This window comes from Carcharodon carcharias, chromosome 2, assembly GCF_017639515.1.
Source record: "Carcharodon carcharias isolate sCarCar2 chromosome 2, sCarCar2.pri, whole genome shotgun sequence".
NCBI classification, from domain to species: domain Eukaryota; kingdom Metazoa; phylum Chordata; class Chondrichthyes; order Lamniformes; family Lamnidae; genus Carcharodon; species Carcharodon carcharias.
In genome coordinates, this window is record NC_054468.1 from 52589697 (window position 1) to 52604835 (window position 15139).

A 15139-nucleotide genomic window follows, 5' to 3' on the forward strand; every position below is an offset into this window, starting at 1 on the left:
CAAAATGTATCACTTAACACTTTTCTACATTCAATTTCATCTTTCACATGTCTGCCCATTCCACCAGCCTGTCTATATCCGTTTGAAGTCTATCACTATCCTCCCCACAGTTCACAATGTTCCAAGTCTTACATCATCTTCAAATTTTGAAATTATGCCCTGTACACCCAGGTCTAGGTTATCAATATAAATCAAGAAAAGCAGTGTCCCCTCTATATACCATCCCCAATCAGAAGTAAGTACATTTTTCTGTAACTCATGTTTTTAATTGGCTTGAATAACATAACTAAATGGTTGCATAATGAAATCCGAGCTATGCTGAAGAATAATGATTCAAAATGCCACACAGTTTGAAATAAAATGCCTACCGGCATAAATATTATTCACTTAGAAAGCATAGTTTTACTGACGTTTGGGGACTCAAATGATTAATACATTGGAAAACAATGTAATAGTAGATTTTAAAATGATATGGCTGACACATTTTCTTGGAGCTCCTGCACCCTCCAAAGTTTCCACTACCCTACTGTTAACGACGTTTTTAAGTTATGAATGAAGTAAATCTCTAGGTTCAGAGGGTCTTACCATCCCCCCATGTGCAACTCCCACCCTCCCATTCTTAATTGCGTAGCTATCCCAATCAACTGATGAACATGTGGGATGCATGTAGAGTTTTATTTATGTCCTTGCATAGCAGTAAGTGAGAGCTCTCCTACTCCTTGAAAGAAAATATGCTATGTCATTATTTTTTCCACTTGATGACCTGACTGAAACCTCAAACAAGCAATAATAGAACTTGTAGGTGCAAACCTATCAAATTAGCAATCACCTAATAGAGTACAGCAATGCACCAATCGTTAATTGGTTTCCTACATCATAAATTGTGTCAGCACATCAAAAGCAATCCATTGATTTTAATGCGATTTTAATGTGATGTTATGAGAAATGAAAGGTGAGATATGGATGAAAGCTTTATTTTTTACTTTGCACACCAAATACTCATTCAATTTATGGATCATTTTTATCAAAGTTTATGGAGAAGGGAAGAGGCAACTGACGTAAAATAAGGTCGATGATGAATGAAGCTATAGTAAAGCTATAGTAAAGTATAGTATAGTAAAATAATCCCAAGATAATAACAATCAAGCAGATCACCACAGTACAAATTCCAACTCAATGGACAGGATTTTCCATTTGGGACCAAGATCAACTGCGAATTGCGACCCTGCACAATGTCGTGAATGGTCACCGGACAGTAATTCTTGCAGGACAGGTCAATTAAGAAAGTTAGGCTGGTTCTTGAAGCTTGAAGACAAATAGGAGCTGTAGGAGCTGCAGCCTGGAGCTGTGAGTAAGGGAGAGAGAGGTGCCTTCTCAGCACCTTTTACAAAATTGAAAAAACACCTGCTGGACCACCATTTTGGAAGGGTTTCCCTCCAGGTAGTGGCTTGCGGCTGCAGCTGTGACCAGAGAGACTGAGGGGTGGGGGTTGAGGGGGGTCTCAAAGTGATCATTGAGCACTGACTTCCCCGGTTTGTCCCTGGGAGGCCTCTGTCGTGTTCCAGATGCTGCGTGGGGCCCACAGGGCTGACTGAACTTAATTGATCTTTGAACTGACTTACCCTGCTTATAAGTGGGTAGTTGTTGCGCGCCTGATCTGACCTCGAGGAAAATAGCTGGGGTCGGGACCATGGCGGGGTACCAGCACACTGACTGGCATTGGGAAATTCTGTACCTCCTCCCCATATCAGCACCAAAAATCCAGCCCAATATCTCTAAGAAACATAAGGCAGTATTGCTTTACTGCCAGCATTTTGACCTTTGTTCTAAAAGTTTCACATTAGCATGCTGTCAAACACACAAAGCTGATGAGCCCTTTTAAAATGCCCCAAATGATGCTGAATGCTAAGTAGTTTCCTACTGGCAGCGTGAAAAATTTTAAAAGCTAAAGGAGCCCACTGTATCAGAGAATAAACTAAGGTCCTTACAGATCTATTATCTTCCCAATCCTAGCAATTTTTAGTCTTTCAAATTTGTGCTTTGTGCAGCAGATAAAGCAGTAGTGATCATAAAGAAATGGCACTCTCTCTAACATTAGAGGTGTAAGATGATCCAATGATACTAACGTCACAAGTGTTAACAATATCTTAATTAGACATCAACTATATAATTGCACAATTAATTTTACAACCATTATTCAAATGTGCATGCATATTACATTACAAATTAGTTTGCTATAATTATGTTTAAAACAAACTTACATTAATGAAGAACAATTATGATGTAATATAATCACATTTTCAGATGTAAGTAGTAAGAACATAATGATATAAAAAATACGGGTAGTAGTAGGTCATATGGCCCTTTGAGCCTGCTCCAACATTTAGTAGGATTGTGACTGATTTTAACATCAATTCCATCTCCGTGTCCAGACCCCATATCCCTTGATTCCCCAAGAGTCCAAAAATCTATCTATCTCAATCTTAAATATACTCAACAACTGAGCATCCACAGCTTTCTGCGGTACAGAATTCCAAAGATTCTTAAATTGAGATATATATATGAGATATATTAAATAATAAGGCCTGTTTCATGTCTACATTAAAATAAAATTTATATATAAACAAACTGAGCCAATTCAGATTCAGGTTATTTCTAATGGAGCTTAAATGTATTTAACATTGCAGTTTGGATTCCAGCCAGGTGAAACACTCTTTACATTGTTTAGCTCCCTCATGGTTCAATGCATGCCCAATACTTTGTAAACCAGGTTTGATGCCATGCTGGAATTACACTTTATATTGAGAGAAATTTAAGCAGTGTGAGTTCTTACCCCCTCATAACCAAAACACTGAAGAGAAAGTTAAGAATATTTTACATTTGTGCCAAACAAGTGCCAGGCAATGACCATCTCCAACAAGAGAGTCTAACAGAAATACCTGGAAAAACTCAGCAGGTCTGGCAGCATCGGCGGAGAAGACCAAAGTTGACATTTCGAGTCCTCATGACCCTTCAACAGAACTAAGTAGAAGTAGGAAAGGGGTGAAATATAAGCTGGTTTAAAGGGGGGTGGGGTGAGAAGGGGGGTGGGGTTGTTGGGACAAGCAAGCAGTGATAGGTGGAGATAACCAAAAGATGGCACAGACAAAAGAACAAAGAGGTGTTGAAGGTGGTGATATTATCTAAAAGAATGTGCTAATTAAGAGTGGAGAGCAGGACAAGCAAGGTAGTTCTAGTGGGGGTGGGGTGAAATAAACCATGGGTGGAATACATTTAAAAATAATGGAAATAGGTGGGAAAAGAAAAATCTATATAAATTATTGGAAAAAACAAAAAGGAGGGGGAAGAAACGGAAAGGGGGTGGGGATGGAGGAGGGAGTTCAAGATCTAAAGTTGTTGAACTCAGTATTCAGTCCGGAAGGCTGTAAAGTGCCTAGTCGGAAGATGAGGTGCTGCTCCTCCAGCTTGCGTTGAGCTTCACTGGAACAATGCAGCAAGCCGAGGACAGACATGTGGGCAAGAGAGCAGGGTGGAGTGTTAAAATGGCAAGTGCCAGGGAGGTCTGGGTAATGCTTGCAGACAGCCCGAAGGTGTCACTCAGACTGCGTTTGGACAGGCAGGGGTGGAGGGTCCTGGATGGGTGTTGGTGTCGATGAGTCGTTGGAGCTTGCGTTCCTTAGCACTTGAGAGAAAGAGAAAAAGTTTCTTGTTGAGGAACACCTTCGGTCTGTCCGCAAGCATTACCCAGACCTCCCTGTCACTTGCCATTTTAACACTCCACCCTGCTCTCTTGCCCACATGTCTGTACTTGGCTTGCTGCATTGTTCCAGTGAAGCTCAACGCAAACTGGAGGAACAGCACCTCATCTTCCGACTAGGCACGTTACAGCCTTCCGGACTGAATATTGAGTTCAACAACTTTAGATCTTGAACTCCCTCCTCCATCCCCACCCCCTTTCCATTTCTTCCCCTTCCCTTTTGTATTTTTCCAATAATTTATATAGATTTTTCTTTTCCCACCTATTTCCATTATTTTTAAATGTATTCCACCCATGGTTTATTTCACCCCACCCCCATTAGAACTACCTTGCCTGTCCTGCTCTCCACTCTTAATTAGCACATTCTTTTAGATAATATCACCACCTTCAATTCCTCTTTGTTCTTTTGTCTGTGACATCTTTTGGTTATCTCCTCCTATCACTGCTTGCTTGTCCCAACAACCCCACCCCCCTTCTCCCCCCCCCCATCCCCTTTAAATCAGCTTATATTTCACCCCTTTCCTATTTCTACTTAGTTCTGTTGAAGGGTTATGAGGACTCAAAACGTCAACTTTGCTCTTCTCCGCTGATGCTGCCAGACCTGCTGAGTTTTTCCAGGTATTTCTGTTTTTGTTTTGGATTTCCAGCATCCGTAGTTTCTTGTTTTTATAAGAGAGTCTAACTATCTGCCCTTGTCATTCAATGGCAATAGCATCACTCCATCCCCCCACTATCAACATCATGGAGGTTAGCATTGACCAGGAACTCAACTGGACTGGCCATATAAATATTGTGGCTACATAAGCAGTCAGAGGCTGGGAATTCTGAGGCAAGGGATTCACCTCTCAACTCCCCAAAGCCTGTCCACCATCTACAAGGCATAAGTCAGGAGTGTGACAGGTCACACTTCACTTGCCTGGATGAGTTCGGCTCCAACAACTCAAAAAGCTTGACACCAACCAGTACAAATCAGCCCACTTGATCTGCACCCCATCAACGAACTTAAAACATTCACACTCTCCACCGATGCACAGTTGCAGCAATGTGTACCGTATACAACATGCAGTGCAGCAATACACCAAGCCTCCTTTGATAGCACCTTCCAAACCCATAATCCCTACCACCTAGAAGGACAAGTGCAGTGGAAGCATGGGAAGCACCATCACTTAAAAGTTTCCTTCCAAGCTACACAGCATCCTGACTTGAAACTATATTACCATTTCATCACTGTCACGGGGTCAAAATCTTGGAACTTCCTTCCCAGCAGAACTGTGGGTGCACCTGCACCCAATGGACTGCAGTGGCTCACCACCACTTTCTCAAGGTCAATTAGAGATGGGCAACAAATGCGGGCCTTGTCAGCGACGCCCAAGTCTCATGAAAGAATAAAAAAGTAGAAGTTTGTTAGGACATTGAATGCTTTCACATTAACAGCAGTGGAAGAATTATAACAACTTTTAAAAAGGGAGTGGATAAATATTTGGAGACAAAACAATTAAAAGTTTCTGAGGAAAAGGTAGGAGAACAAAGTAAATGAATAGCTCTTCCAAAAGTCAGCACACGTGCAAAAGGCTGAGGAGCAAAGTTCTATAATTCTTTAAGTCTCCTCTTACTTTGCTCTGAAGTCAGAATAGGCTCTGAATTTGAAGTCAGTTAGGATTCCCAACCCTCCTGCTTTAGTGAGGAGTTTATTGGCATGGGTGGTTGATCTGCCAAGAGCTGTTGCAGGCAATTCTGGAGAATAGCTCTGGTATGACCAAAACACATCGTCTGAGTCCTACAGGCCTTCCATCTAATTAGAAACGTGATGGGCAGGATTTTCGTTCTTATGGCCCAATCCTGCCATCTGGATAAGTGCAGGTCGGGAATCCACAAATGTCGGCAGCAGGACCCAGAGGATGACTTTGGAAGAGATAGACTATTTAGTGGTCGCCTCCGGGGGTGCCAACCAATTAAGGATGACAGGTGGGTGGCCAACAGGAGGCTGTCCAGCTGCTCTCAGTTGGCAGCCCCGCAGGGTGAGCACTGCTGAAGTATGTATGTTAGTGGGAAGGTACCTCCATTCCTAATCACCGGCTACAAATAGGTTAAATAAAAGGCCAGAGGAGTTAGGGCCACCAGACATGAGGGGCAAAGGCCTCCCTATCCCCCAGTAAAGGGCACTGACTCAATTGCAGCCGATTTTTGGAACAATGCCTTCCCCATTGAACGGAGCCTTCCACTCTGATGTTTACTGGGCTTGCTGTAAGGAGGCCATTACCATTTCTTGGGTGACTACATGGCATGACAAGTGCCCCTTGTACCAGCTGAAAAATCCAGTTGGCATCAGGAGAGTGCCCTTATTTGAGCCCTCAAAGGGATTAACAGGTTAAATGTCGTGGCCAGGCAGGTAACATTTCTGTCATCACCCTGACTTCTGCATATTCCTGTGGAGATGGGATTGTACCATGGAGCTGATCCAATGGGACTTCCTTCTAATTTTCAGGCCCACTTGTCTGCAGAGGGTATTGAAAATTCAGCCCCACTTCATTATCAGCTGGGAGGTTGACGGCATTGGGGTCATCAAAAAATAACTTGAATCTCTCTGAATCCTAAATAGCAACAGTGGGGGAGGGAGACAGCAATGCATCCTGGGGGAGGGAATGACAGAACGCAAACTGGGGGCAGGGAGAGAGCAACATATCCTAGCGAGAGAGAAAGAGAGAGAGAAAAACACAAACTCGGGAGGGAGAGAGATTAACAAAGGCTTGGGAGGAAGAGTAACACAATCTGGGAAGGGAGAGAGAGTTACACAAACTGAGGACAGGGAGAGAGCAACACATCCTGGAGGAGGGAGAGAAAGAACAAAAAGGGGGTGGAGACAGAGAAACACAAACTGAAGGAAGGGAAAGTTCATGAAGTACAAACAAAAAGTGCTGGAAAAACTCAGCAGCTCTGGCAGCATCTGTAGAGAGAGTTAATGTTTCAAGCCCAATACGACTCTTCTCCTGCTCTAGCATCCACAGGATTTTGCTTTTATACAAGAGAGAGTTCAGGTTGGCCTGTGATGTGTGCTGTGTATAATGTGGTTGTTCTGAGAGTTGGGTAGCTTTGGTGCCTCTCTCTGAGGACTGAACCTCACCGCCCTGAAGCAGGGCTTCAGTGAAACAGCATGGGAGTCAGTAAATTAGATTTGGTTTAATTATTTTATAGCTTGCTGTGTCTTGTAAGAAAAATCATAAAACTGTGTGAAGCCTTTTGCTGAATTTTGCTGTTTCTTTACTTGCTGTTTCTCATTGTGATCAACACTGTCAAAATTTTTACTTAAACAATACAATTCTTAAATCTTGCTATTCTTTTGTGTTTTTCTTTGATTTATACATTATGTTATCCACCTCACTGTAAAACAAAGGTCCAATATTTTACTCAGGGCTTGATGACCCTAAAACACAACTGAATAAATGCAATAGCAAGAGCATTTACAAGCATGGACAAATTTAATGTGATCAAACATCACATGATGAAGCATCATGAGCAGTGTCACATGATTGAACATCATGTGATTATGATCTATCTCTAATAATATATCAAACTAGGGTTAGCAAGCCAAGTAAATGTAAAGTTGAAATTGTTTTGTATTGAAACTAAAAAACTTTTCTTTAATAGCACATTTTTCATGTTTTTTCTGCTTTTAAAAATTGTACTAAGTCTTTTAACTTAACTGAATTGAATAAAATAAATCTTAGTCGTTTGGTAATGCAGAACTTGAGTATTGCTGAAAAAAAAAGACAGGCTATCAACATTTTTCATCTTTCACTCATCAGGACAGCACGCAAGATAAACCAACAGTAAAGGGAACAACAATTAATACTGCATGAGGGAAGAGTGCTGATTGGTTGGCAAGTGGACTCTGATTGGTAGAAGCTTTACCATGGAGAATGTGGCAAAGAACAGTTAACTGCCAAGCTTTTGTTCAAATTCAAACCACAGGTCAACACTGATTGGTCAAGGCATTGTCATGGGGAATGAACCAGGGAATGCCCGTTCCCCAAGCTTTTGTATCGTTGGAAAAGGCACAATGCATGGACATGCTCCTTCTGTCTGCAAAGGAGAGGACCCTCTGTGTGAATATACATGGCTTCTAGCATTATATGAGCCACACTGCAAGTCCAACTGATCATCTTAAATTGATTTTCAATATAATTCTTAGCACAAGCAGGGTTGTTTAGCAAGTGTTGTCCAATCATGGAATCACATCTAATGTTGGACACTTTGTTTTGAATTTTGCAAACATGGACTGGTTGGGTACAATCAGTACTTTTCCTGTTACGAACAGCCAACGGGGCATGCTATTTAATATGATTTGGCAGTTGTTGAGACATATGGACTACATACCTGGCATCACACCGGCACTGAAATTCATAAACCACATTTACTCATTTGTGTGATAGGCAAAGTGTCTTTTTGACTTGACAGCAGCATCATGTTAGTGGGAAACAGCACTCGTGTTGCTACTGCATAGCAACAGCGTGCAACAGCTAGCTTCAACACTTGCTAAACAATCCTGATTGAGCTAAGAATTACACTGGGAACCAATTTAAGATTATCAGTCGGGCTTGCAGAGTGGCTCAGTTATAAATGCTGGAAGCCAGAACACAGGGCCCTGTCCATTATGGACAGAAGGAGCCTGTCCACGCATTGTGCCTTTTCTAACTAAACAAAAGCTTGGGGGCAGCCATTCCCTGGTTCATTCCCCATGGCAATGCTTTGACCAATCAGAGTCCACTTGCCAATCAATCAGCAGTCTCCTCCCATGCAGTGTTAACTATTCTTCCCTTTACTGTTGGTTTGTCTTGCGAGTTGTCCTGATGAATGCAAGCTAAAACTTGTGTTTTATCAGTTTTTATTTGGTAAATTTGTTACTATAACTAATTTTTCAGCTTTATTGTTTTACTAAATTTTTTCCCTAATTTCTTTCATACATAGATATTGCTCCTGTAATAAATCAAATAACTAATCATAACTTATTTGTTGTTTTTCCATGGTAGCTAAAAACTCCAGCAAATTTAACAAATTTAAAGTCTTTTGATTCCATGAGTCAGAGGTACCACAATGACACTCCTTCAAGGAAAGGAGAGCCCTATGAAATCCTCGTAGGATTTAACAATCCAATTCCAAAATATACCTCTGAATGTAAAGCTTTGGAGATTATTTTAAAGCCTAACTGATAAATCAGATGGACATTGTAAGTACAACATTTTAGTATGAGATTTGTAGAAACATGGGCCAGGAGTTTCCGGTCATTGGGCGGGCTAGATGAGCGGTCAGGAAGCTGGCCACCTCCCGCAATCGGGTCCCGACCACAATTCCACGCTACCTGGCCAATTAATGGCCAGCCAGCGTGAATCGCATGCTGCAGCGTTCAGCGCTGCCTGGGTGAGGGGGGGGTAGAGACCGGGGGTGGGGAGGAGGAGGGTGAGCGCGGAAGTTCGCACATGCGCGTGGGTGCGCGCAGTAAAAGCTCCCTCAGAAACAGAGCTGCCTCAGCGAGCTGAAGATTTTTAAAATAAAAAATAAGGATATTAAAAATAATGAAAAGATGTCCCCTCATGTGGCTCTGTCACATGAACAGGGACATGTTAAAAATGAGTGTTAAAAGTTTTTTTTTGAAATCACTGGTCGAAATCTCATCCTGCCCGTGGATGAGGTTTCACCAAAAATGCAAAGGCCACTTGGCCTTTTCGCCTGCCCGCCAACTGAATGGTTGGATGGGCAGTGAAAAATTCTAGTCAATTAATTGATTAAGGGCCATAACAGGTTGCTTAATAGTGGGCACACTGCCAACTCCTGCATGCGCCTGCTGACCGAAATATTGAGCGAGTGCACGATGATGTTGGGACGCTCGCCCGATGTCATCACGTGTCATTTTCCGCTCGTTTGGGTCAGGTGGCACTCACCCGACAAGAGAAAAATTCTTTCCATGGAATAAGACCTCATAGCAATAAACAAAAAAGCTTCCAGGGCAGGGATTCCACACTCCTTTTTAAAAAAACTTTATTTTGTTCATATGCAAGCCCATCTAATCCATCTAGCAATCAGTCTCTGTGTTGTTCGGTGAGTTAACCTTATTTGGACAATGTGGTTAGAATTTGGGAACAGTGAAAAAATAGAAATCCATCAGGTCATGTTCCAAAAGAGCTAGTTGAATTATATGAAAATGTGTCTCTACCACCTGTGAAGCATATTTTCGTTCAATTAACTTAGCAGCCCATACACAAAACATATGGCTATCTACAATCAGTGCTTGTGTGCAAAAGGTTTAGTCTTAGCCCATTTAGTGAACCAAATGTTCATTCAGATTAAACTATGAAAGTAGCAGAAGGAAATGGTTTTGTTGGTTGACAGTAATTACATTAGGATTTGCTTCATTGCTACACACTTGCTATGGAAATAGAAAGATAGTAATCTGAAACACTGAGGCTTAAGAGTTATAAGGAAAGTTTTAACAAAATTATTCAAAACAAAAAGTGGTTGTGCTGGATATATGTATCTTTATCTTTTGAAATACGTCCTTGATTTACTACATGAATTTTCACGCTGTAGAAACTTTATGCTCTCGCAAGTATATTATGCAGGTTCAGTTCAATCAGTGTCCTGTTGTTTACCATTGCCATGAACAGGATCTTTAAGGAGGAAGGGAAATTCAGGGGGAGAATATTCTGTTCGAATGTATATTTGAAGAAATTACTGAAGCCATTCTGGGGCACCTTTCTCCAGCAACGTAACAAGAGGGAATGGAAGGTGGAAGAATTCCTCTGAGGAGCAAAGATGAAGGTTTTTTTTAAAAAAAAAAGCTACAAACATTTTTAACACACAGTTCTGAAGAAGAGTCATCTGGACTCGAAACATTAACTCTTTCTCTCCACAGATGCTATCAGGCCTGCTGAGTTTTTCCAGCAATTTTTGTTTTTGTTTCAGATTTCCAGCATTCGCAGTATTTTGCTTTTATCTACAAATGTTTTTATTCATTTTCTTACCTCAGACAATTTAATAGAAATAACTGCTTCTAGGCTTTCCTTGCCCTTTAAGATCATGATTATTGCAATGGGAACATAGTATACTACAAACTGGCAATATTGTTAACCAAAATTAATTACATCATCAGGTCCACTGGTTATCTGTAGCTCAACGGCAGCTGAACCAGAAGGTCGTGGGTTCAGGTCCCAGTTCAAAGACTTAAACATAAAATCCAAGATGACACTGCAACCCAGTAGTGAAGGAGTGCTCTACTATCTGGAGGTGCCATCTTTTGAAAAAGACATTAAACCAAGGTAAAAGCAAAATACTGCAGATACTGAAAATCTGAAATAAAAACAAAAAATGCTGTAAATACTCAGCAGGTCACGCAACATCAGTGGAGGGAAGGAGAGTTAACATTTCAGTTTGATGATCTTTCATCAGAATAGGATGATCTATTCCCCAGGAATATTCCGCGGATTGAGGTGGGCATTGAGGCAACAGCTGCAGTGTCAGGTGATGCCAAAGGATATGCTGCCGTCATTTTTAAAGGGCTGCCAACACTCCTGAGATGCAGCTGAAGACTCCCCTGAAGGCCTGCTCGTGGAGGAAAACATGATGGCCTGTGTACCCAGCATTATGAAGACTGGTGGGACGAGACATTTGTTGCATGGCAGAAGGAAGATCCCACGTGGCCCCACAGTTCACTGAGGACTCCCTGCAGGTTCTCCTCCAGACTACTAGGGAAGTGCAAGAGGTCCTTTTCCTCAGGGGTAAAAGGAGGAGACTTCTCCGCCTAACCAAGCAAGCTTGGATGGATATTGTGGAGAAGGTCAGCAGTTTTGGCGCTGTCTGAAGAACAAGGCTGCAGTGCTGCATGCATGTCAATGACCTTATTTATTTCATGAAGGTGAGTAGCCCACACCTCAGTTCCCTTAAGGGTTTAGATGGCAACACATGAGGGTGCAGTTGTTGGGCTGGGGGAGCCCACCCAATCGGTGGCAATGAGGTCAGGTTGCAGCAGCACCTGTAAGAGGAATAGATACAGCTTGGTCAATCGGCACTCGTCTGTCAGTGGCAACCTATGCGAGGTCACTTCAGAGTAGCCTGAATGCATTTATGTGTCCCCAAAATGGACAGCTAGGTTGCCACTCTCTTAGGCCTGTTATCGTTGGGCAAATAACATTCCTCTTCTTTGTTCCTGCAGGAGAAGAAAGCTCACGATACCAGAGAAAGGGCCCAGACTGGCCACAAGGTACCATTTCAGGTCATCCTCACAGCCACGGAAGAAGAGGTGCTGAAGGACACACAACGGTGCTCATACAAATCTCCAAGAGATTCAATCTCCTGGAGGGCATTAAAGTCAGGAAGACCAGACTTCTGGTATATCATGAAACATTCAGGCCACACAAGTGCCAGACAATGACCATCTCCAAAAAAGAGAATTTCAAAATCTCTCCTGGACTCTCAAAGGTATTACATCGCTGAATCCCCCACTATCAACATCCGGGAGTTCCCATTGACCAGAAACTTAACTGGACTGGACATTTAAATACTGTGGCTCCAAAAGCAGGTCAGGGACTGGGAATTCTGCATTGAGCAGCCCAACTCCTGACTCCCCAAAACCTGTTCACCAACTACAAGGTACAAGTTAGGAGTGTGATGGAATACTCTTCACTAGCCTGGATGAGTGTAACCCAACAACACTCATGAAACTCAACACGTTTCCAGGACAAAGCAACCCTGGCACCCCATGCTTGACCTTAAACATTCCCTCCCTCCACCACTGATGCACAGTGGTAGCAGTGTGTACCATCTACAAGCAACTCGCCAAGGTTCCTTTGATAGTTTCTTCTAAACTTGTAGTCTCTACCACCTGGAAGGTCAAGGGCATGGGAACACCCTTCCAAGCCACACACCATCCTGACTTGGAACTGTATCGCCATTCCTTCACAGTCACTAGGTCAAAATCCTAGAACTTCCTCCTTAACAACACTTTGGGTGTATCTACACAATATGGACTGCAGCGACTCAAGAAGGTGGTTCACCACCACGTTCTCAAGGGCAATTAGGATGGGTAATAAATGCTGGCTCTACCAGCCATGCTCACATCGCAGAATGAATAAGTTAAAAAAAAAATCAGGACATAGCCGCTGTTACAGAGGAACACAGGAACTGCTAGATAAACAAAGGCCAAGGTCCAACTATTTAGCCTTCTACCAATTTGATGCTCACATAATATAATAATGAAGCTGTTGCCTAATCATAGTAATCAATCTTCATCAATCAACCAACAACAGAACCAGACGTAATGTGCGGAAAACCCAAGTGGTGGAGAGCTTTGAGAACCATAGGTCCAAAGCCACCTGCTCCTTTCAGGAATGCTACACTTATCGTATGTCATGGCTCAGATTACTCTTTTACTGTATTCCAAAAGGTTATTTTCTAAAAGAAACCTACCTCATTTGCATTTAAATGAATCAATACTAACTGCTTCCACCATCTCCCTGGGGAGCTTGTTCCATAGATTGACCACTCGCTTACTGAAATAAGGGGAGAAAGGGGCACCAGCTCCAGAGGTAATGAAGTAATATACATGCAACTTTCTTAAAGAGCTGGCTATTCATGGAAAAAATTGGAGTGGACAAAGCACTTCAACTGCTTGACAGATTCAATTTTAATTTAATGGTCATGGTAGAACACACCATTTCTCAAAAGCTCACTTGTGGTACACTTTCTCTCGGTTAATCACATTTGGTCTAAGTGCTGCACTCAGTGAAATCAGCAAAAATGAAAGGCAGTGAAAAGCCATTTTGTACTTGCAAAGAAATTATTTCTTGTGAATAGGGACACTGCAAAGCACAGACGTGCAGCACCAATTACTGTCACACATCCGAAAAATGACATTGTGCATATCTGATTTTTTTACAGGCTTTTCTGTAACCAAATTTGCCCTCAATCTGTGATCTGTCATTGAACTGAAAAGTTTGCATAGAAAGTACAACTGACTGAATCCAGTAAAACAGTACCACACAATTAAATAAATAACTAAGGAAATAAGGAACTTAACCAGCAAAAGGAAACATTTAACATTGCAGAATATCTGTCATGGTTGCAGAATTACTAATGATGTTAAATTACTATATGTGTTACACTAAAAGATCCCACAAGTTGGCCTGCGACAATGAATAAGTTACCTGGATTGATAGATCCTTTCAGGTAGCCAATTACATTTTGAATCGTCCTATACTCTGAGACTGCTCCCACCTCCAGCCTGACGGTTTTACTGACTGCATTCAAAATAAAACAGACACAGACTTAGTAATGGGTCAAAAGAAAACGTTATGTACACATTGTAAGGAATTCTCAACAAATTTTGACATTGTGATAATCTGTATCCTCAATGTTACTACCAGTTTTACAACAACAATTGACATAAGTTGAATGAATAAAAACTGTAGGCTTGTCAAAGTGTCAGAATCTGACCAGCGCAACATTGAATTTGCCAGCCTTACTGTCGACAGCATGTATATCAGTGTAGAGTAGTGCTGACCATTTAAAATTAATTATCAGTTACAGGTTATCATTATATTTTTACAGAGCTCTAATTACTTGTCCTTTTTGAAATTAAGATGACTCAAGTTTGTTTTGTTCAAAACATCACCTTCACACTATTCATTAAGTTCAGAACACTGGTGAGAGTGATGGTTCTTCTGGAGAGTGCAAGCAGAGCCAAATCCATGGTTCCTTGGGTGGCTCAGTTGCACAGGGAGTAAAAGAGCAATAGTGATATGGGGTTCAACAGTGAGAAGTGAGATAGTGGCAAGTATGCAAACAGTACAAAAATTTGCCATGTGGTTGATCATTAAGAAGAAAGCTGTAGAATGCAGGAAGATGTCAATGGGCTAATCAGGCTGGCAAATGGATTTCAACCCGGAGAAGGGTGAGGTATGTATTTGGGAAGGCTAACATGGAAAGGGAATATACAATAAATGGTAGGATACTCAGAAATGTAGAGGGATCTTGAAGTGCTTATCCACAGATCCCAGAAGGTGGATGGACAGCTATAAGCTGTTCACCTTGTGGATGAACAGTTAAAATGCTCTCTATGTCTATTTCAAAATTTTCGGTCTCCACAGGGATTGTAACAATGTATTAATCACTGGTTAGGCCACAGCTGAAGTACTGTGTGCAATTCTAGTCACCACAATATAGGAAAGATGTGATTGCACTAAAGAGAGGAGGAGATTTACCAGGATGTCACCTGGAATGGAGAATTTTAGTTATCAGGAAAGATTGGTAGGCTTGGGTTATTTACTTTAAAACAGAGGAGGCAGAGGGCAGACCTCATTAAGTGTAAGAAATCATGAGGGATCTAGAAAGAGT

At 41.8% G+C, this 15139-nt stretch overlaps 1 protein-coding gene across 6 annotated transcripts in view; it reads right to left on the bottom strand.

Annotated features, from left to right (window-relative positions):
• LOC121290443 (inactive N-acetylated-alpha-linked acidic dipeptidase-like protein 2) overlaps positions 1 to 15139 on the bottom strand; it is a 999957-nt gene that overhangs the window by 272122 nt on the left and 712696 nt on the right. For all 6 annotated transcript variants that reach the window (XM_041210891.1, XM_041210883.1, XM_041210898.1 and 3 more), the window contains one exon: positions 13951 to 14043. In XM_041210891.1, coding sequence (XP_041066825.1) covers positions 13951 to 14043 — 93 coding nt within the window. The remainder of the gene's footprint in view (positions 1 to 13950; positions 14044 to 15139) is intronic.